The 22,563-nt window shown below is 38.6% G+C and overlaps 1 protein-coding gene across 3 annotated transcripts in view; it reads right to left on the minus strand.

The window, feature by feature from the left end:
- The window catches only part of MYPN (myopalladin), a 96,376-nt gene that overhangs the window by 59,048 nt on the left and 14,765 nt on the right, over positions 1–22,563 (minus strand). For 2 of the 3 annotated variants that reach the window (XM_081329617.1, XM_081329615.1), the window contains exons 1-2: positions 20,444–20,615; positions 4,501–5,352 (exon numbers count right to left, since the gene is read on the minus strand). In XM_081329617.1, coding sequence (XP_081185743.1) covers positions 4,501–5,351 — 851 coding nt within the window. In that variant the 5' untranslated portion in view covers position 5,352; positions 20,444–20,615. Of the gene's footprint in view, positions 1–4,500; positions 5,353–20,443; positions 20,616–22,563 lie in introns of those variants that run through there. The other variant, XM_081329616.1, reaches the window with a different exon arrangement.

Here is a 22,563-nt window from a genome sequence, read left to right on the forward strand (position 1 = left end):
CAAAAAAGATGTTGAGAGTTCTGAAAAAATTCAGAGAAGAGCAACTAAGATGATCAAAGGCCTGGAGGCTAAAACATACGAAGAATGGCTGCAGGACTTGGGTTTGGCTAGTCTAAAGAAAAGAAGAAATAGGGGAGACATGATAGCAGCATTCCAGTATTTGAGGGGCTACCACAAAGAAGAGGGGGTCAAATTATTCACCAGAGCACCAGAGGGAAGGATGAGAAACAATGGTTGGAAACTGATCAAAGAGAGAAGCAACCTGGAATTCAGAAGAAACTTCCTGACAATGACAAACAACCAGTGGAACAGCTTGCCTTCAGAAATCATGGGCGCTCCATCACTGGAGATTTTTTAAAAAGAGGCTAGACAGTAACTTGTCTGAGATGGTTTAGATTATCCTGCTCGAGCAAGGGGCTGGACTAGATGACCTCCAAGGTCCCTTCCAGATTCTATTCTATTCTATTCTATTCTATTCTATTCTATTCTATTCTATTCTATTCTATTCTATTCTATTCTATTCTATTCTATTCTATTCTATTCTATTCTATTCTATTCTATTCTATTCTATTCTATTCTATTCTATTCTACTCTACTCTACTCTACTCTACTCTACTCTACTCTACTCTACTCTATTCATGCATACCACACTGGAAGCTTCAATTATGTAACTGATAAAATAAATACTCATACATTGTCTGCTTTTAAAACATTAGTTGATTTTCCTCTTTACCACCTCTGTTTGCTTAAGGGTGACTAAGATAATTTCAGAAAAAATAAATTTAGTAAGTTAAAGACAATAGCAATTTTACCTCCCTCTCCATAACACAGATAGATAAATGCTGTAGGATAGCCATATGCATATTTAAGAATAAATCCTTAAACTATAGATTTTAATGAGAAAAATGGGACTTCTTTATTAGAATAGATTTCAGTCTATATCCCTGCACAACAAAATCTATTTATCCAACTACTTAATATATTTAAAAATATATCTTGCAGATTGGCAGAGTAGCATAGAGTAAATTGTTAGGATTAGGAGAGACCCAGAAAAATGGTCTTTTAAGCTTTCCCATCTTCATCCATTTTTTTCCTGTTTCCTATAAACAGTAGGCAGGGAGACAAAAGGAATGAGTTGCTCCTCCTTCCTTCCTTCCTTCCTTCCTTCCTTCCTTCCTTCCTTCCTTCCTTCCTTCCTTCCTTCCTTCCTTCCTTCTCCGAGGGCAGTGGTGGGATTCAGCTGGTTCGCACCACTTTGACAGAACTGGTAGCTAACTTTTTGTTGCCCAGAATGGACTTCTGGAAGTGGCATCCACACAGAGAACCGGTTGTTCACCTATTTGAATCCCATCACTGTCCGAAGGGCTGAGTATTTGTTTAGATAGATTAATGGACATGGTCTTGGTCTCTTCCTTCTTTCTGTTCTTTCTCCCTCTTCATTTCTTCCTCTATCATTAGCTGGCAACCATGAAACCACGTTTTTTTTAAAAAGAAACCCCCCCAAAACACACAGAAAAGATTGGAAAGGTCTTCAGAGAGAGTAAAAAAATCAAGATAGTGCCCCAAATCCATTGGAAATGGATGGCTTACAAATTCAAATAAACAAACAAAACTCTATGATCAAAGCGCTGCAACTGTAACAACATAGAAAGATATAGAGTTTTGATCAGAGCAGCCATTTTGGTGTTTTTGACACCCCCCCACACACACAATGTCCCTCCACTGTAGCATGAAGCTGCTTACCCTTAATTTCTTTTAACAGACTTCCTTAGGATCTCCACCTGTAAAATTTCTGTAAAATGTTTTATTCTATTGTTAACTTCTTTTCCCCATTTTCTTTTGGGGACTTCGGTGAGAGGATCCTGGATCTCTGCCCTATATTCTTATCTGCAAGTAGGCAAGCTTTTTGCTCATTCATAATTAGCACCATTGACCAAGAAGTGGGAAACTTGCTACGATCAGAATGCTGTAGTTTTTGATGTATACACAAACATTTCTCACATGAAACAAAATCCCCATAGTCATATAAGTAATTAATCAGAGATGATAATGTGCCACTTTGACAGGGTGCATTAATCTGTGTATTCTCCCTTGAGTAAATGCAGCTAAAGTTTCTGTTAGTCTTTTATCTTACTGATGCAGTATGCGGACTGGGGAAATAATTAAATCAATGTGATTAGGTACCTGGGGTAATTTGTGGTTAACAGAAAAATATTTGTGGCATCTAACAACTCTGCTAATAATAGGTTCCATCAATAAATTTGATTTATGCATAATCAAATGTTTGGTCCACATACTTTATTATAGCATTGCCCACAATCTGTTATCTTCCAGATGGAACGCTAATTTTACCAGAATTCTCAACCAATACTGCTATTTGTGAATCAAAATATCTGGAAAGTGCCATGTTGGGAAAGACTGTCAACTATCCAACATGTTAAGAAGTTGTTCTTGAACATGACATTGTATCACAAGTGTTAGAACTGGCATGATGTACAGTATATACAATGCAAAGATTTCAAACTCTTTCCCCACTGAGTATGCACCTTTTCCAGGATGCCAGATCAATAAGAGGATGCAATGACTAAAAGTGCTAATGTCTGAAGTATATAATATTTAATGTTTAGTTAGAAATCATTTTTTTGGTTTCTAGTTACATTACACATTGCAAGAATACAGTCTTGCCGCAGAAAAGAAGCATAGTTTTTAGAAAATCATTTAATTTAGCCAAAGACCTATATTGTCCATTTTTGAAACAGAAGTTCTATCACCCATTGTTTTACTCCACTGAATGTATCTGTTGTCAATCACCACAGTCATTTTTTTCCTGGAATGTCACTCCATCAACTTGTTTGATGAGGCATCAAAAGAGGATTAAATTTTTTATTTGCAGGGAAAAGTGGACATAATTAACAGAGTATATTAAATATTAGCAACTGGGTGTATGTTGCAGATACGCAGAAGGAAAACCATGACCTTTGAGGGTTTATAGTGTAATTGATTTTTTTTTAGAATTTAATTTGTGAAAATTCAAATTCCAACAGCACAGGATTAGATTTTCCATCTCATAATTATTGAATAGGTAAGAAATGACTGATATCTCTTGACACAGGATAATTTCAGTTGCAGAGCTACAATAAATTGTTTAGCAAAAGTAAATTAAGCAGCTTGGAAAAAGTGGAACCATGTGTAACTAGAAGTGACAAGTACAGTCTGGCTCACTTCCAACAAATGGGGAAAATGTGTGAGCTACTAAACTGATTTCAGTGTGACCAGTTATGGAATAGTAATATCGCATTTGTGAAAACCCTTCCATAAATATCTAGTAAAAATGCTTCAGGGGAATATTATTCATGCAACTGAGATGGAGAAACCTTATTATGATGTCAGTGCAACTGATCACGATGAGCGTAATAATGTCACAGGATTTCTTTCCAAGAATTGCAGTGTTCCCAGTGCTTTACTAAAAACCATAAATCTGGTTTTCCCCTCTTAAGATAAAAGTAGAAGGAGCAATGGTATAAAAAATGGGAGAATTGTAAATAATAAACAACCATTTGTGATTGGGATACATTATTAAGCTGATCTGAGCCTTTTGCAGATTGGGCCCAAAGATGATAGAAAAGAGGTGATCAGCAGTGACATGGACAAGATACATCTACTTGGGGTGGAGATTTCATGGGCATCCACAGTGTTTGGGTGTAGGGGTAGGTAGGGGTGTGTGTGTGTGTTTGTGTGTGTGTGTATCAAAAAAAGGGACAGCAGCTACACAGTTAAAGCCCCATTCCCCTGTACATGTATTGCATCTGCAATGACCAACAAAGGGGGAGATGGTTAAGTACGATAGTCACAATGAACATCTTGATTTCTTTAAAGTGTCTTAAAGGATGGGAGAACATTTTCAAGCATTTTCCCTTTTACTGGAAGGTTTTTAAAATTGGAATGGAGAAAGGGAAGTTGCTGCAAGGCAAACCACTTACATTTCCAATGTAAACACCCCAAATGATTTTAACGTGGGTTACATATGCCAAGAAAATTTGGACGCAAAATGGGTGAATTTGTGCTGTATAATTTCAGATTCAGGGAACCTAGAGGGCTTAATATTTGCCTTTTACTCTCTTTTCCACTGTTTTTGTTGAAAAAAGAACATCCCAAAGCTGAAAAAGAGTCATTTTGCCACTGAATTTTCATGGAATGATTTCAGAATGTTGGGGAAATGTAAGTCACGTGAGTCTGGGGTCTGCCCACCATCACCTTAAAAACAAAGGTCCATGAAAGTGTTTTGCTGAAAGTTTGCAAAATGTGGAGACAGCACTAATGGAGATGTAGTTCATAAGTAACTCTTCCTTTCTAATAATCCCCAGAGGAGTAAATATTGAAACAGACTTGTTTATGAGCAACGGTGGGGTCCTGGTAAAGAATGTTGAGGGTACTTGACTATAGTCACCCACTCCATGAAGACTTATTTTCAGTACATAAACAAAATAGGAACATGTTTACCTGATTTCAGGTGTTGGTATTCCTACTACAATGCAGTCCAACTGCACTTTGGTTCCTTCAGAGACCTCCCTGCTTTTCAGTTTTTGAGTAAAATGGGGTGGCTGGCCTATTGGCTCCTCAGAATAAAAAGGTGCAGCTGATGTCTCTGTGGTTAATTCTGGATTTTCTAATGTATGGACCGCTTCCACATCTGTCTGTTGAGGATAAGCTGGGTTTTCCAGTGAAGGCTGAATCTCACCTGATTCTTGAGATATTGGAACACAAGGCCTTTCCCTGTTTTCAGATAAATCAGAACTAAAATCTTGGTTGGCCTTGTGCTTAGACTCAAGTTTGCTCCTGTAGTTTTTGCACGTCCTGGGCCTGATCCTTTTTGAATTGTGTGCTTTGAAAAGAGAAGAAAGCTCCTCAATAAAATCGGCAGCCTTGTGGAGCAGCTCCTTCTTTGATTCTGTCTCTGACCCAAGTGGCTGTTTCTTTGGATGGTTGCCTGAAGTTGGTGAAGCTGTAGTTTGGCACTGCTGCTTGTTTGAAATAATATTTTCAGAGTTTTTCAACTCGGAGGGTAAAAACACGTGGATCTGCTGTTCTTCTTCTTGGCTGTTCTCAGGTGGTTCTTGATTGATAGCTTGCCTGGCCAAGTTCACACTCTCATCTAGCTCTTCTTGGCTCAAAAAGGCAGAAAGGTCTGGAAGTTCATCCTGGCCAGTTGCCTCATCAGAAGCCCTGGAGGTACCTCCAGAATGCAGAGAAGAGTCTGATCTACTATTACCTTGATGGCTGTTTTCAGCTAAATAGCTCTCTCTCAGAAGTTGAGTTATTGAAGTTGAAGATTCAGAAGTATTGTCTTGCATGCTGTTAACAAAGAGTACAAATAGGACCATAACCTCATAAAATACATATTTTTCTAATACTGAATTAAAGAAACAGGCAGAGGTGTTTTTTCTCTTGACTTCCCCAATCTAGAACTTTCCAGATGTGTACACACACACACACACACACACACACACACACACGGTTAATTAAGTTATATCCAACGATTTGGAGATATCAGGCTGAGGAAAACTGTTCTACTGGAATTGCTCAACAGATATATAATTCCTCTTTTGCTCCAGATTTAATTATGATTTGATATTGCTAGTATCTCTATTATTCAGAAGTATTTAAAGTAAATTTTGCTGCACAAAGTGGTATTCTTAACCATTCTCTATTAGAATTTGTCCCATTTACTCATTCATTTACCTTATCCAGATTCATCCTTCATCCATCTAGTCCTGTATTGTCTGCTTGGAGTTGTTATACCTCAGAAACAGGCATTTATTTGCCCTGCATCTGAGATTCTTTTAATCTGAGAGCTGGGCTTGATTTACTATATGTATAATGACAGTATTATGCCCTCCCAAATTAAGATTCTGCACTAACCATAGGACCATTCCTAGCAGCAAGTGTTCATACTTGAATGCATATATGGCACAAAAATATCTTTATATAAACAGATGCTCATAATAAAAAAAATGTAGCTGGAATTCAGTATTTTGCCATGCCTTGATAACAGTTTGATGGGAATGAGAAATTCTAGCAAAATTATCCAGGAATTGATTGATTGATCATCCCTGCTTTTATAAGAAGATCTGAAATCCCTAAACATTAGAAAGTTCTTTGTTTGCCCTACCATCTCTTCCAATGATTCCTATATGAGTAGTTCATTTTTCAGTATATTTTTTGGCTCTCACCGTATCTCAAAGTTGTATATATTTAATACAGGAGTTGATGTTGAAAATGTTAAGAAGGCCTGATTTTGAATAAATATGGTCCAGTGGATCTGCACAATTAGATGAAGGTATTTTGCTCTCTAGGGACGCGGTGGCTCAGTGGGTTAGGATGCTGAGCTTGTCGATCAGAAGGTCGGCAGTTTGGCGGGTCAAATCCCGAGTGCCGCGTAACAGAGTGAGCGCCTGTTACTCATCCCAGCTTCTGCCAACCTAGCAGTTCGAAAGCACGTAAAAGTGCAAGTAGAAAAATAGGGACCACTGCGGTGGGAAGGTAACAGCGCTCCGTGCGCCTTTGGCGTCTAGTCATGCCGGCCACATGACCACGGAGACGTCCTCGGACAAGCGCTGGCTCTTCGGCTTTGAAACGGAGATGAGCACCGGCCCCTAGAGTTGGAAACGACTAGCACGCATGTGCGGGGGAACCTTTACCTTTACCTTTTATTTTGCTCTCTAGGGGAGCAACACACCGTTTTAGCACCGAGTCATTTCCAGAATTGAGATGAGAATATCTTATGCTACTTAATGGATCCTGGAGAGACTGTAAAGCACACACAGCTCAGTTCACTCTTATTCATCAACACAGGCTGTTCCTGGTGACCTCTTCATGTATCTAATCTTAGGGTGAACAGTGAATGACTCTACACTTAGCACTGACATTTAAGGACACTGCTTAACTTAGTCACAGAAGTCAGTTAAATTAGTTACTGATGTGGGGCAAGCAAACAGACATACCTCTGTTTAAGACAGTGTTGGGATCAGGCGTGACTGGAATTTTTGCCATAATTTGCAGCTGGAGATGTAACTATTATTTTATAACTATTTGTCTTAAATAGTTAATTTTCTGCATTTTTAGAAAAGTTTATTTTGTTGCTCTCACAAACATATTTTTTGGTGAAACTGAAGCAGCATGGCCAAATACATGCACAAAAGTCCTAATGTACACAGAACAGAGACTACAATACTTTCAAGGGTATCTGTGGGGAGGGGGTGGGAAAAAAAGGCAAAATAGTGGCCATACATGTTTGGAAACACACCTAAAAAAGGACAGAGCTTTGATCACACAATGGTAGAAATATCTTGCCTTTTTTGACCCTTTCCCTGATGCTACTCCTTGATGTTTCTCAAAAGACCACTATTAAGGTATCACTGCCAATTTCCAGCCGAAGTCTGGAAATTTTCTTAAAGCATTCTGCCATTTCTTCAAGCAAAATCATGTCCACCGTTATCAGAACTTGCCCTCATTTACTCATTTACCTTTGGCCTGAGGTGATGAGGCCAGTTATTTCTATGGAAAGCTAGAAACAGTTTGGCTACATGGGATACAAGAAGACAAGAAGATTCCCTCAGGTGAAGTTTGAAATGTATGCATGGACACCATCATGCATGGTGATGGTCTCTTTTTCAGAGGCACGTTTTTCAATTTCTCAGTCTATGCTCCAATCCTGCAACTCCCTGTAACCTGTCTCTCCTTTCTTAGCTTGCAAACCTAATCCAGGTTATTGGCTAGGTGCCACATCTGCTAAGCTAGGAAAGTGGGGGGGGGGAGTCACAAGTACACTGGACAAAATTTTCATAAATGACAGCAAGCACAGCTGACCTAATATTTGTTAAAAGAGCAAACAATAAAAGTTAGGATTCACCTAATAGAGGTGAAGATGTGCTCTATTTTAATGATTAGAGTTCAAACCAAATCAAGTAATTAATTACAGATCAGTGATCCAGGCTAAACAAGACTTATTAAATAAAACCTACATAACAGAATTATAAAACAGAACGTACAAAATAAAATCAGGTATACAGGATAAAAAAATATATAGTCATGCTTGCCGTATTTTGCTATCAGCAATGTTCAAGCTGCAAAAACAACATTTGCAATGGCAAGAGTCACCTTGTGGTCTTTATGTGCTAATAAAAATTGAACTAAGGCTTTAGTAGCTCTTTACATACAGTATATTTTGATAGAGGTTACGGTGCTGCAGAATGTGAGCTCACTTTTCAACGTTACTACAGGTAGTTTTGACTTACAAACACAATTGTGACCAGAATTTCATTTGCTAAGCAAGGTGATTGTTAAGTGATTTGTGCCCAATTTTACAACCTTATTTGCCTGAGTTAAGCAAATCACTGCAGCTGTTAAGTCAGCGGGTCTTCAAACCTGGCCCTTTTATGACTTGTGGACTTCAACTCCCAGAATTCCTCAGCCAGGCATGCACAATGGCTGAGGAATTCTGGGAGTTGAAGTCCACAAGTCATAAAAGGGCCAAGTTTGAAGACCCCTGTGTTAAGTGAATCATATAGTTGTTAAGCAAATCTGGTTTCCACCAATGACTTTGCTTTTTGGAAGCTGACTGGGAAGGTTCCAAGGGATCACATGACCCTGGGGTGCTGCAACCATTGTAAATATGTGCTCGTTGCCAAGTGACCAAATTTTGATCAGGTGACGGTGGGGATGCTGCAATGGTTTTAAGAATGAGGGCTGGCTGTAGGTCACATTTTTCAGTGCTTCCATAGCTTTGAACAGTTGCTAAACAAGTGATTGTACTGTAAGTTGAGGACTAGCAGTAACTTTACAAGAACAGAGTCTTTCTGTCTATGGAATTTTATACAATTTTACAAAAGAAGATGGCTGTCAACATTTATTATTTGTAAGCTGATCTAGACACAATGCTTTGAAGTATGTGTTACTGTAGTCCAATTGCACCTTTGATAAGAGTTTATTTTATTCTGTTTGTAATTCTCTACCAAGGATCCTTTGTATTTCTCTCAATTTGGAGTTTCTAAGACATATTATTAGCTGTGCCAGCCCTTGGGATTGGAAATGAATTTTTCACCAGCATTTAAACACACAATGCAGTGAAAGTTAAGAATGAATGCAGGATTGATCACTGGAGATGGTCAAAAAACTCCAAGTGGCATTTCATGTGGGCAGGGCTTTGATCAAGTGGTGGTGGGTGTCAGTTTGACTTTTTATGATCCTTTATAGCAGGGGTCTTCAAACCTGGCTGTTTTATGACTTGTGGATTTCAACTCCCAGAATTGAAGTCCACAAGTCATAAAAGGGCCAAGTTTGAAGATCCCTGCTCTACAGACACCCTGAATGTTAATTTCACACTGAAATTTTTAAAAGTACATGAACTAAATGTGTTTTTCTTCTAAGCTACTGATACTATTCATCTATATATTTTTGTAAAAGTTAATAGGCCTTATGCAATAAACTTTGATACCTCTACGCTTGTACACTCCTCATTTTTCCTCTACAGCACAAATGTTAAAATCACCGCATCATGTGACATGTTGTGACATATCACAACTTTTTTTGCATTGTTGGAGGTGGAGTGGACATGGCTTCCGCATGATGCAACCAGCCTGTGGGCCAGCAGTTTGACAACTCTGCTCCACAGAGTCCTATGTTGCACTCTCCTCCAGCCTTATCCTTCTTAAAATCATGTGAGGGTGGTTGGGTAATGAAATAATTGGCCCAAACGCATCCAATGACTTTTATCTGTGAATGGGCAAAATCTTAAACCTTTCTGATTCTACTTCAGTGCTTTAAATTAGCTTCTGCAACAGATGTATCCCATTCACAAGTAGCTTTGGTAGCTCTAGAGCAGGGGTATCAAACTGCTGGCCCACAGGCCAGATGCATCATAGCAAAACTGCGCCCACCTCATTACCGGCAATGGCAAAAAAGTCACGATATGTTGCAACACGTCATGTGACGTTGCGAGTTTGACACCGCTGCCTGGAGTATTTTTTGGTATAAGACTTTAAAAAAAAACAAAACAAAAAATTCAATACCACTCTAGGGCAAATATTAGGATTATTCACCAATTTTTAAAAGAAATTAATTTGCCACCTTCTATTCTAATATGAAACTGATAATTGTGAATAATTTATGCATTCTAGAATTTATACCGTAACCATTTGGGAAATGTAAAAATTATAAATGAATTTACAAAGTGATGACTTTTGTTTGATATAACTTTAATCAGTGCTCCAACACACTTGAATGAAAATGGTCCTTCACTTTGAATAGATGTATTAATTACTGAGTAAAATTTGGTGATTACACAGAACAGAGACTAATAATTACCATTACCTTTGAGTAATAAATAAAAAACAACCACTCTCAGTAATCAAAGTTTGGGTTAATCAAATGAAAGTTTGACTAGGCAGATAAATGTAAATATCTCAAGAACTTTTAAGTCCTCCAACCATAAAATGAGGACCCAGATTGTTGGGGGCAATTAAGCTGACTTTGTAATAATGCCGCTTGGGGGTGTGTGTGAAAGCCCTAATAAGCAGGCATATACATAGAATGAAGGCTACTGCTAAGCTTGTAAGCCGCCCTGAGTCTTCGGAGAAGGGCGGGATATAAATGGAATTAAAATAAATAAAAATAAATAAAATAAATAATGGCTGCCATAACTCTACGTAAGTCCAAGGACTTTTCTATAGACCCAGTCCATTATCACAAATCCTTTTCACCTGTTTCTCTACAGCCCTTATTTGACTTGACCCCATCCTGAAAACTGTGGATATATCTTTAGAAAAACTCTCCTTCAAGCTGACTGTTGTGTATTGGGTTCTGGAGAGCAAGAAGGATGCAGAGACGATGAGTACAGCATAGCAGCTCTTTATTAGGTGAAGGGACTGTACTGGGGAATAGGGGCTACCTGCACTCTTATACTGTATATACCTGGCCAGTACCTGGCCAGGTACTCAACCAACCAATCGGTTTGAACCTCTGTTTCCCGCCGAAATGCTTCCCGCCAAAACAGTTACAGTTCAACGCCTCCTGGTGGTGACTCGTATACACAGCTTTAGGTGTCGCAATAAAGCTTAATACATAACACTGACCAGCCACCATGGCTGGCTGGGGAATTCTGAGTGTTGAAACCCACACATCTTAAAGTTGTGATGGTTGAGAAAAACTGAGCTAAGGTCTCCCATCCTTCCCCTGGTGCATGAGCATTTGTGATGGAAAACAGAAGAGTAGGACAACATTTAGAATGCTTGTTGGGCAAACATAACAGTCATCATGGCTTAAGACCTGCAGGCAGGAAAAGCCCAGGAGCCAGTGAGGGAAGGATTCCCAGGAGTGGGAAATCACCTGCCCCCCCCCCAAAAAAAACAAAAAACTCTGTGCATCAGAGCTGGCAGTGAGCCAGATGTAAGTGAGCTGAGCTATTCTACCCTGATGACTGTCTGGGATCGGGGGTCATCCCATCAATCCGAATCAAAATCAATGCCTGCATTTGAAAAGTGAGGCTATATATCAGGGGTCTTCAAACTTGGCCCTTTTATGACTTGTGGACTTCAACTCCCAGAATTCCTCAGCCAGGCCTGGCTGAGGAATTCTGGGAATTGAAGTCCACAAGTCATGAAAGGGCCAAGTTTGAAGACCCCTGCTGTATAGGATGATGTTTTAGCTATTCGTTTCACTACATATCCAGAGCATATCCATATCATATCCAGAGATTGGAGTGGTTTCATGTTATACATTCCTTTAATAGAAAATTATACATTATTTTTGTATATGTTAAAAGAAGTGTCTGCATTTTGATTAATCTAACTGAATCTAAGAGTTTCATAGGGACCATCTAGGGACATCATTTAACACATTATCAGATATTCTTTGCTATTATCAAATGATGCTGAAGGTAATATTTGGTTGTATCTTTAATAAAAAAGTGGGTAGCAGTCAGACAATAAAATGTTACTTATTTGATCTCTTTCTTGGTTGTGGCATGGAGGCTGTATTGAAACACCAGAATCAGTATAGGGTAAAAAATTTGCAGTCTTAGGAAGATTCCTAATACTAACTCTTATGTGAAGACCCAGCTCTCTGGAAAAGACTCTAATGCTAGGAAAAGGAAAAAGAAAGAAATAAAGAAGGCCAGCTACAAGGTGGATGGACTCAAGTTACAGTGGCAATGAATGCTCCTGGAAGATAAGGTCAAAGAAAGATTGTCATAGAGGAAATCTATCAAAGTGGTAGCTTGGAGTTGAAAATAACTTGATGATGCATGATCAATCATTTCTAGACAAAAGGAGGAGTCTGAGATTGCTCACAAGTAGAATGCTATTTTAGTTATGTTCACTTGCAGTTTTCATAGAAAGTATCTGTATGGCAACTATGCCAAACTATGAGGAGAAATTTGAACTAGAAAATCCACAAGGACCAGCTAATCCACTTGTTGGGATGAATCCACAAGGATGTTATATTCTTAATTGACTTACACCCATTGAGAACCTGTTAAAATTTGCAATGATAAGTTTATAATTTAAAGAGTCCCCTTGTACGGGAGATGGGCTGCATACATTTTAATAACTAAATTACTAAATAAATAAAATTTTATTTGGAAGTATTTTTAGGTAGGAGAGACAAGCCAGTATTTCAGAATAAATTTTGGCCTATGCTATGTTTTCTTTTTACTGTAGTTCTAGGCAAGCCATAACAGCTAGAAGCCCAGCAAGGGACTGTGCTCTCACAAATTTGCATGAAATTTAATTTAATTAATGCAAAATACTAAGGAGCATTTACCAATCCCTCACAAGTGTGGAAGAATTTACTGAGAATTGCTGGGGAATATTCTTCTGCTTGCCTTCGCCAAGCTAATGACCTTCAGCTGTAGATGAGCTATAGATCTCCCATAGTGGAGTAATGAGTCCTCAATCAAAGCCATCTGGAGGATGCTAGGTGGAAAGGTTTCTTTGAAGCCATGCTTTTATTTAAAGGATTTTAGTGAGATGGGCTTCCATATAAATTTTCTGGCTCAATTGAGCATTGGAATGAGCAACACTGTCCTTTCAAAGTAAGGGATTATTAGCTGGTATCACCTTCTACTTGTGATGTATTTCCTAATCTTCCCAAACCAAGTCTCTCACTGATACATTTATGGCTCATTTGTGAACAATTAGAACCCCTAAATCTCTTTACCCAGAATTATAGTCCAGGCATTAATCCTTTTCTAATGGTATACATTTGATTTTAGTCAACATTTTGTTGACTCTTTAGTCAACATTCTACTTGATGTTTCAAGATTGAATGCTAATATTTTATGCAATTCTTAACCAATTACATTTTTAGAAATAAAGGATGGGGAACAAACATGCAAGTTAAGCCATTCAATTTTTTACTATAAAAGAAAGAGCTCTTCTTAACTCTCCCCCATCAACCAAATATTCTTAGCTTTCAGTAGATTACACAACATTCCAATAAATTGTCATGACTGAATCTGTTGTTCCAGCACAAACAACTAAAGTGTGTTCCACAACCTCAGGTGTGTTCCATAAGTATATGAGAAGTACATAGGGTGGATTTCCCTGGAGGTTTTCCAGAATCCTCCATTCGGGTATTCTACAAATAACTCTATTCAACTGTGCTTTTAAGACTACTTAATTATTATGGGTGCTCAATTCTGATGGATGGATCAGATTTACTATGTTGCCTTTAATATAATTGCTTTGTTTTGCACTTGCCAGGGTCTTCACAGAGGGGCAGGTTACATCAATGGTTGATCAAATAAGTAAATTTTATATAATCCTTTTAAAAATGTTTAAATAATTTCTAATATAAATTATTGCAGTCATTAACCAGCACAGCCTTACTATAACAAAAAGAAAAACAAAAGCCCAAACTGAACTTTAAAGATTACAAATGCTTTGTTTTTATTAAATGCTTACTCACCCTTGGAGTAAAGCATCTTTCCCAGCAGGAGGTCTTCGAGATGTGTTGCCCATTTTAGCTAGGAATTTTGGGAGTTATAATCCCAGTTTATAAAAGGCTGGTTGAAGAATATCCTAAAATTGTAGGGGAAGGAGTGACAGAACCTTGGTGGAGGAGTTAAAGGAGGGATCAGCGTAGAATCTCTACCTAGAGACAAGTAGACTAAATCCCACACCCCTCTTCAATTCTGTGGACCCTTATCTAACTCGTAGCAGGTTCTAATCATTAGCTGAGATGATTCCTGTGCATAGACATGAGTAGCAATGTATCAATTTAATTGTACCTTCATATGTGGATCTGATCTTTTGTTATTTTTTGACAAAAATAACAGAAATTACAACAGGTAATTTCTCCATTGAAATCTCTGCTTAAAGCTAGATACTGTAGGTGGAAAAACCTAGGTAGCCATATTTTGAATTTCTAGATATCCTGTGTACTTGCTTTGGAGAATACAAAATGAAGCATGTTTGGCATATATTGCCTTAAAATTGGGTCCTACTGTTTGAGGGTGCATCTCCAGCTCTTAAGTAAAGCCACATGATTTTCAAACTCTTAGATTTTATTTAACTTTGAACATTATCTCAAAGTATTTCTACCTTGTTAATGTAAACATATAGTAATCTAGTTTCTTCCCCTCTTCTTTTCCTCAGACGAACAATTCAACAATTGTTCTTTTTGTTTGCAAATGCAACCACAATTTTGAAAAAAATGGATGATAATGCAAAATTTATCTTCACAGTAACAGTTTTAGATCACACATTATTGATTAATGGACTATATGTAAATGCAGATTCTGTAGTTGATCTAATACAAATAATCCTTGCTTAACAATTGCCCTGTTTAGTGACCATTCAGGTGTTTTGCAACTGACAGGATTTTACAGTGATTGAAGCATCTTACAATCCCATGACCACCATTTGCAAGCTTCACAACCAACTTCCAATAAGCAAATTCAATACAGAAACCAGCAGTAAAATCAGTGGTGGGATTCAGCCAGAACCGGTAACTAATTTTTTGTTGCCCAGGACCAGAATGGACTTCTGGAAGCAACATTCACACAGAAAACCAGTTGTTCACATATTTGAATCCCACCACTGAGTAAAGTCATAAGTTGTGGTCATGTGGTATCCTGCTTAATGACTGCAGTAGAAGATAGGCAGTATGTCTGTCATGGCCACGTGATGTCTCACTTGACAATTGTGTTGCTTAGTGACAGAGGTGCTGGTCTACCTGTAAAGCTATTGTAATATGGATTTTGGAATGTTGAGAATAATTTGACATGGAATCCAGTTTAGTTGCCTAGATGTGGGGTGTCAACCTCTTTCTTAGATATAATCACTAAATAGTCTGCATTGGCTTGATATGATTTATTCTTAATTCTGACCGACTTCCTATTTATTTCTAAACTGTACTGTGATTTTAAAAAAAATCACTGACCCAGTTAGTATTAAGGACAGGCTTAATACTCCCTTTTATGAAACAGGGGAAGTAATGCTACTAGTAACAAACTGCAATTTTAGTTGTATTTTTAACACACCCTATCAAAGTATTGCATACTAACACTTTAATTTTTGTCTAAATCCTTTCTATCTACATGCTTTCATTATTATTTATATGGATCAACTGAGTAAAATAGACTAATTCTTTCAACAATTTCAAAAGCATTCTTTGTTAGATGTTGCTTTAAAGTTATGAGATATTTTTCCTCTTATTAAGGACCAAATAAGGTTTCAATATTTTCTGAATACTGATGTAATTATAAAAGGTCTCTTATTGCTCTTATTTTAAAAAGTACCCACTTGCTATACAGGTTTGGAAATGTGTCTATCTTTAAAAAGAAAGTTACAAAACTTACTGGCATTACAATAAGATACTGCAACAGCAACAATAAAAAGATAAGTGCAAGAAGGCACGTGTATTTTTCAGCCTGCACAATGGACATCGTCTCTTTAAAAATGGCTGCAACTAATTTATGTATGAGATGCCTCAAGCATTCATTATATGATAATTCACAATTAATTTATGCCCTGCTTTGAGCTACAGTTAAGACAATATGAAAGTTTTCAATTGGGACAGGATCAGAGGTGAATAAGCACAGACAGACAGACAGACATGTTGAAGCACAATTTGCCAGTTCTGGTCCAGCAGAAAAGTTTGTTGACCAGAGTCTCTCTCGATAGCGATCTGAGCAGCACGTAAATTTAATAAATAAAATAAATGTTAGCATAACATTTTTTGTCCTGGTGGCCAAAACCTATTCTGCCCCAACAGCGAGGCTGGTAAGTGGTGCCATCCTTTCAGTTTTAAGATGGAGCATGTTAAAGGAAGTCAGTGGATTCTTAAGTTTCATTTTATCTCCTACCATCCTCACCTGCTGTCTAGAAAACACCCATCATTCTAATGTGGGGGGGGCAGGGATGGGTGAGGGCAGAGGGGTCCTTAGAATGGTGGGTTTAGACACCCGTCAACTTGTCCAACTAACAGGTCAAAGGTATAGGCGTGCTTCCTGCCTGCGGTTGGTTAGTTGAGCTGTTTCTAAATCCTGGAAAACTTGGGGTTGACAAAAAGGTGAGTTGAAAGTTCAGGGGCACAGAAGGATAATAATAATAATAATAATAATAATAATAATAATAATAATAATAATAATAATAATAATAATAATAATAATAATAATAATAATAATAATTGGAAAGCAGGAGGAAGCGTGGCAGAGGTCTCCCTTCTATTTCACTCTGCACCCTCCTCTAAGCCTGCGATGTGCCCACTGGAATGAGAGGAGCAGAAGAGGAATGGGGCCAAAAGGGAGAGAATGATTGATAATGAACAAGTCCATCCTCAGCTAGTGCTACAAGGGAGCTGGCAGTGAATGGCTGCGGCTGATGGCATCTGGAAGTAGTTCTTGGAATGGGCAAAAGGTTGCCTGCCCCAACAAAGGAAGAAAACTGTAGCTACATAAAACTCCTTGTGGGCAGAAGCATTAGAAAGCGTCTAATATACTCATTGGCTGACATAACTGACAGAAGTTGCCTCTCCCACTTTAAATTGACCTTCTGCATAGCCTGGGACTAGCATATTCTCAAGAGAAGATGGGTCATGTGTTTAAAAAAAAAGTCCAGTGCTTCTTCGAAGAAGCACCCAGAACCTGTGTAAAGCTTGAGAAACAGCCTGGATTAGACTGATCTTGCATTATTTGGACAAATGAATGCAGGTGTCTTGTCTCTCCTTCAGCTGAAGCCAAAATGCTTATTGAGCAAGTGGATCCTCTTTATCCTAAGCCAGGGGTAGGCAACCTCGGCTCTTTTATGACTCATGGACTCATGGAGCTATGCTGGCTCAGGATTTCTGGGAGTTGAAGTCCATGAGTCATAAAAGAGCCGAGGTTGCCTACTCCTGTCCTAAGCAAAGCCCGATGGATTCCATCTCTGACCAGTTCAGCAACTACACCATTAGTAAAGGATGCTATGACAGAAATTGTATCAGGAGATGGAAAATATCACAACTGAGACAACTAAAGGTGTTTTTAAGATGCTTTACTCTGGCATAGGCAAGAGATGAGGACAACATGGGGGGAAGGATGGGAGGGTGTGTCCTACATTTTGGAAGGCAGAGTAAGAGAGAAAGAATGAAGTTCTATGTCCAGTTCTCCAAAGCCGTAATGGCTAACCATAGGAATGCAACATAATAGCATTCTGCACATGGTGAGTGTTACTCTTTTCTCCAGCTGACATGCATGTAAAAGTGTTAAGTTTCAGACTTCACTGGATTCTATTTGGAGATTGGGCACTGATTATGCCTACTGTCAATGACTACGATATGGATCTGTATATTGAAATATATGTAAAGCTGACCTTGTCATTTAAAACAAGTAAATTGGGGATCTGGGTTTGCCATTAGAATAAGAAGATACTGACATATATTAAAATAACAAGTGTGGAAAAAGTGGCTTTGTTGTGATAGATAGGCAATGTTTTAATTTGCAAGAAATTAAAGAAAATGAGTTAGTGGGCTGCTAAATATTCAAGAAGGGACGCGGTGGCTCAGTGGGTTAGGACGCTGAGCTTGTCGATCGGAAGGTCGGCAGTTTGGCGGGTCGAATCCCGAGTGCCGCGTAACAGAGTGAGCACCTGTTACTCGTCCCAGCTTCTGCCAACATAGCAGTTCGAAAGCACGTAAAAATGCAAGTAGAAAAATAGGGGCCACTACAGTGGGAAGGTAACAGCGTTCCGTGCGCCTTTGGCGTCTAGTCATGCTGGCCACATGACCACGGAGACGTCCTCGCACAAGCGCTGGCTCTTCGACTTTGAAACGGAGATGAGCACCGGCCCCTAGAGTCGGAAACGACTAGCACGCATGTGCGGGGGAACCTTTACCTTTACTTTAAATATTCAAGAATGTCTACAAGATTTAGTAAAAATAAACTCAAGATGGAGGCTGCCATGGTGCAATTAAAATTCTGCCTGTTTTTAAAGTGTGCAATGCTGCCATCGACCATTTCTAATCATATCCTATGGATACTCCTATAAAGATCTGTCTTGGAAGTCAGGTAGGGAACTAAGGCCAAATATCCAGATCAAATAACACCACCAATTCTAAAAAAAATTGCAACTCCTGGGTTTGAAATCATTTTCTCACTGACCTCAGATATAGGCCATGGGGCATTCCTTTGCAGCTGCATTTCTTAGAAGCTTTAGGAAATTCTGCACAGTTGGATCTACTACATCAAGTGCTGGGCAGTTTCTGTCTCATATTTTGCATTATTAAATTGTCTGCTACATGCTGTTCTGTTGTAACCATGCACGTACCGGTAGCAGCCCGTATCAGGTAGGATTAATGGTGGAACAGATCTAATGGCACAATTTACTCCAATATCTGTGTAGTGGAAAAGAGAATCTAGCAATATCAAGCGACATTTAATATAGTGGAAGTCTGGTGGCCTTCCTGTCTATGTATTGATAAAGACATTCTTAAATCAAAAAGAAAACTTGGCTAGAAATGAGAAGATGTAAAAAATGCTAGAGTAATTGAAATAAATATTGGACTTTCCTTGATAGCCGAGCTGCAGTTTTGAATATATTCTGAGCATAGAAAATTTCTTTTTGAGGTTCTTTACAATAATTTTAAAAGAAGTATTACTGATTTAGTATAATTATTTGGGAATAGATGATTTCTAGAATTTCAGTTGTTCTCCAAACTGAAGCAAAAGGTGACTTCTGTTTGTACTAATTTTTGGATTACTGAAGTATCAAACCATTAACCACTTTGATATGTTGAATAATTACTTGAAGTACAGTGCTTCTTACATGAAGACATGTCAGAATATGGTTTCAGAAATACATCTTCAACAATTTAGCAATGTTTAGAACTTTTCAGATGTGAACATTTTTGTTGAGAGTTACATTCATAGTCTACACCATAACTGGCTGGGGAACTCTGAAGTTGAAGTCTACAAGTTTTAAAGTTGGACATTCTTGGTCTATACTCCAGTTTTACTTCACTTTGTATAAGGTTTTTACATAGTCTACATAGTTTGTTTCCTCAGCTTTACAAATTTAGGATTTTAATTTTTTCATTGATTTTTATGTAAAAATAAGAGCAACATAAAAGATTTTTTATGTTAAGCGTCCAGTAAGAGATCTGGAAACCTAATCTAATCAAGTTCCTAAATGATCTTCTCTCAATTAATGATGCTGTTCTGCTCTCTGTTTAAAATTGCATGCCAAACATTTGCCACTGACAGTCAAAAACATTTTTTTCCAGAGAGAGAAAGAGAGAGGGTGAGGGTTGAGAGAGTAATCTTCTTCAAGCAAGACTATTCCTGCAGCTGTTGTGTACATTAATCCACAGAGCAGATCTCCAAACACTAAATATAGCCAGCCATATCATTTTACATGACACATTCTCTCTCTCTCTCTCTCTCTCTCTCTCTCTCTCTCTCTCTCTCTCTCTCTCTCTCTCTCTCTCTCTCTCTCTCTCTCTCTCTCTCTCTCCCTATTTCACTCTCATGTAAATTCGTACACATTAGATTTTAAACAAGAAGTCATATTAATTAGAATTTAGTGGAATTAAGATAAATGGTCTGTGAGGGTTCATAATTAGGGATGATGAAACAATAATTTCAACTATGTTAAAACTCATGGGCAGAGAAATAGATTTAACATCTGTGCCATTTCAACAAATCAGCCTTCTGCTCAAAATAACTAAACATGCATACATGGGAATTTGAGGGGGGGGGGAGAATTTGGAGCAACTCCTTTCAACACATACGAAGAAACAAGTTTTTCATATTCTGAAAATTCTTCTCTTTCTATTTTAATCTGGTTCGACTCTGGGCAATATATCTACAATTATTAGCAATCTGACATATTATGGATCCCACCAACCCTCTGGGCACATGTGCCATTTCATCAAAACACTGTCCACTTTTGAAAATTAAATAGTTTACCTTTTCTAATTCCTCCAGATGTTGAAATCCAACTCTGGCACTCTGGCACAGTGACAATGATTCCTAAGTAAGAGATTAAAGTACCGGTAACCAAAGTGATGGTGCTTCTTCAGGTTCTTTGGCACTGAAATAACTTGGAGTCCATCGGTCAAAAAATCAAAGTTAACTTTATGTTTTGAGGGAAGATAGCTGTAAGAAGCTGGACAACCTGTCACGACTGAAGCAATAGCATTTGTCACTTTGCAGGTCCCAAGTTATTTTGAGACGTACAAACCATGTGCCTGTGAAACATTTCTCTTCATTGGACAGGGTAATATCGAGCAAAGGGATTTCACTGCTGTAGTGGTGGGGGATTTGAACATTTTCTCTCTCTTTTTCCTCCCCCCTCCCCAATCCTGGAATATTTTCCTTCAATGGTTCAGCATTCTTGCAGAACTCATTCATGAGAAAATACAAATTGAGTTTAGTATAGGTTAATGCAGAGTCATGTCCAGTGCTTTTTTTGCAAAATAAAAAGGTGCCGGAACTCACACATGTCATACAACCCGCCTTGCCTACCCTACAAGGTTCTATCCAAAAAAGGTGCCGGAACTCCGTTCTGAGTGTTCTATGAGAAAAAAAGCCCTGGTCATGTCAAATCAGGTGGTTTTATTTGAAAAGTAGTTCATACTGTACAGTAATAGGGTTTCTCTCCTCCTCCTCCTCCTCCTCCTCCTCCTCCTCCTCCTCCTCCACCACCACCACCACCACCACCACCACCACCACCTTCCAGTTTGCTCAAATTATATCTGACACCTAACCTTACTATCACATTACTTTATAAGAGTATTTTCAAAGCTCATATTGCTTCAGTTAGCCTTTTCCCACCCAGCACTTCTCTTTAGTGCAGGGGTCTTCAAACTTGGCCCTTTTATGACTCGTGGATTTCAACTCCCAGAATTCCTCAGCCAGCATACCTGGCTGAGGAATTCTGCGAGTTGAAGTCCACGAGTCATAAAAGGGCCAAGTTTGAAGACCCCTGCTTTAGCACAACCACCATATTGATTGGAATCCTGGCATTTTGGATGCTGAAACATCTGGAAGACAACCAGAGGAGTTTGAAGGAATTTAGGATTTTAAGGCTTCATAACCCTAAATTACATATCCTTGGGCTGCTCACAACATTTTGAAACATTAAAGGTTTATCCACATAGCCCAGTTAAAATACTAGTCCTTCATCTGGCAGAAAACTCTATTGGCATAATATATACTGTTCTCATCAGAGATCCCAAACCTGCCACTGGAACAATATTGACCATAGATACTGTCCTTCTTTACAACATGTAGGGCTGTGATTTGTGGATTACCTTAGCCTTCTCTTTCTTCCCTCCTACTGAATATCACAAGCCATTGGGAAAACATGCCCCAATCACTCTCCCTAACATGGAATGGAGGATAGGTCTACTATGCATTTAGGTATGGGTCCATACTGAAAAGATTTAAAAAGCTGATTAAGTACTAGCCTCCAAGAATGTTAAGCTGCGTCCATAATCAGCCCAAGCAAAAGCCAGCAAGCATGGTGTGGATTGCACTGGGAAATAGTACATAAAGAACTGGCATTCTTTCTCCTGTTTCATCTACTGTTCCTATCCCTGCTGCCTTTGGCACTTTAGGCAGATTTAGTCTCTAAGCTTTGGAGCAACTCAGAGACTGGCTGGTACATAGGAGCCATGGTAGCTCAGTAGTTAGAATGCAGTATTACAGGCTAATTCTGCCAAGAGTTCGATACTCACCAGCTCAAGGTTGAGTCAGCCTTCCATCCTTCCAAGGTTGATAAAATGAGAACCCAGATTGTTAGGGGCAATATGCTGACTCTGTAAACTGCTTGGAGAGTATTGTATAGCACTATGAAGCAGTATATAAGTGCTACTGCTATTGCTACAAGAGGGAGACCTTGATCTGAAAGGCCTGGACTCTCTTACTGGTCAAAGCAGACAATACTAGGAAAAGGTATGTCAACACTAAACTAACATGGCCAGTAGGTGCTGGCTGACTCTAGCCCCAAAATGGTTAGTGAATTGTGGCAAATTGCATATGTGGCATAACTTGAGGAGGGGCAAAAACACCAACATAAATCCATG

The sequence above is a fragment of the Vipera berus genome, assembly GCF_964194415.1.
Source record: "Vipera berus genome assembly, chromosome: 5".
Taxonomy (NCBI): Eukaryota; Metazoa; Chordata; class Lepidosauria; order Squamata; family Viperidae; genus Vipera; species Vipera berus.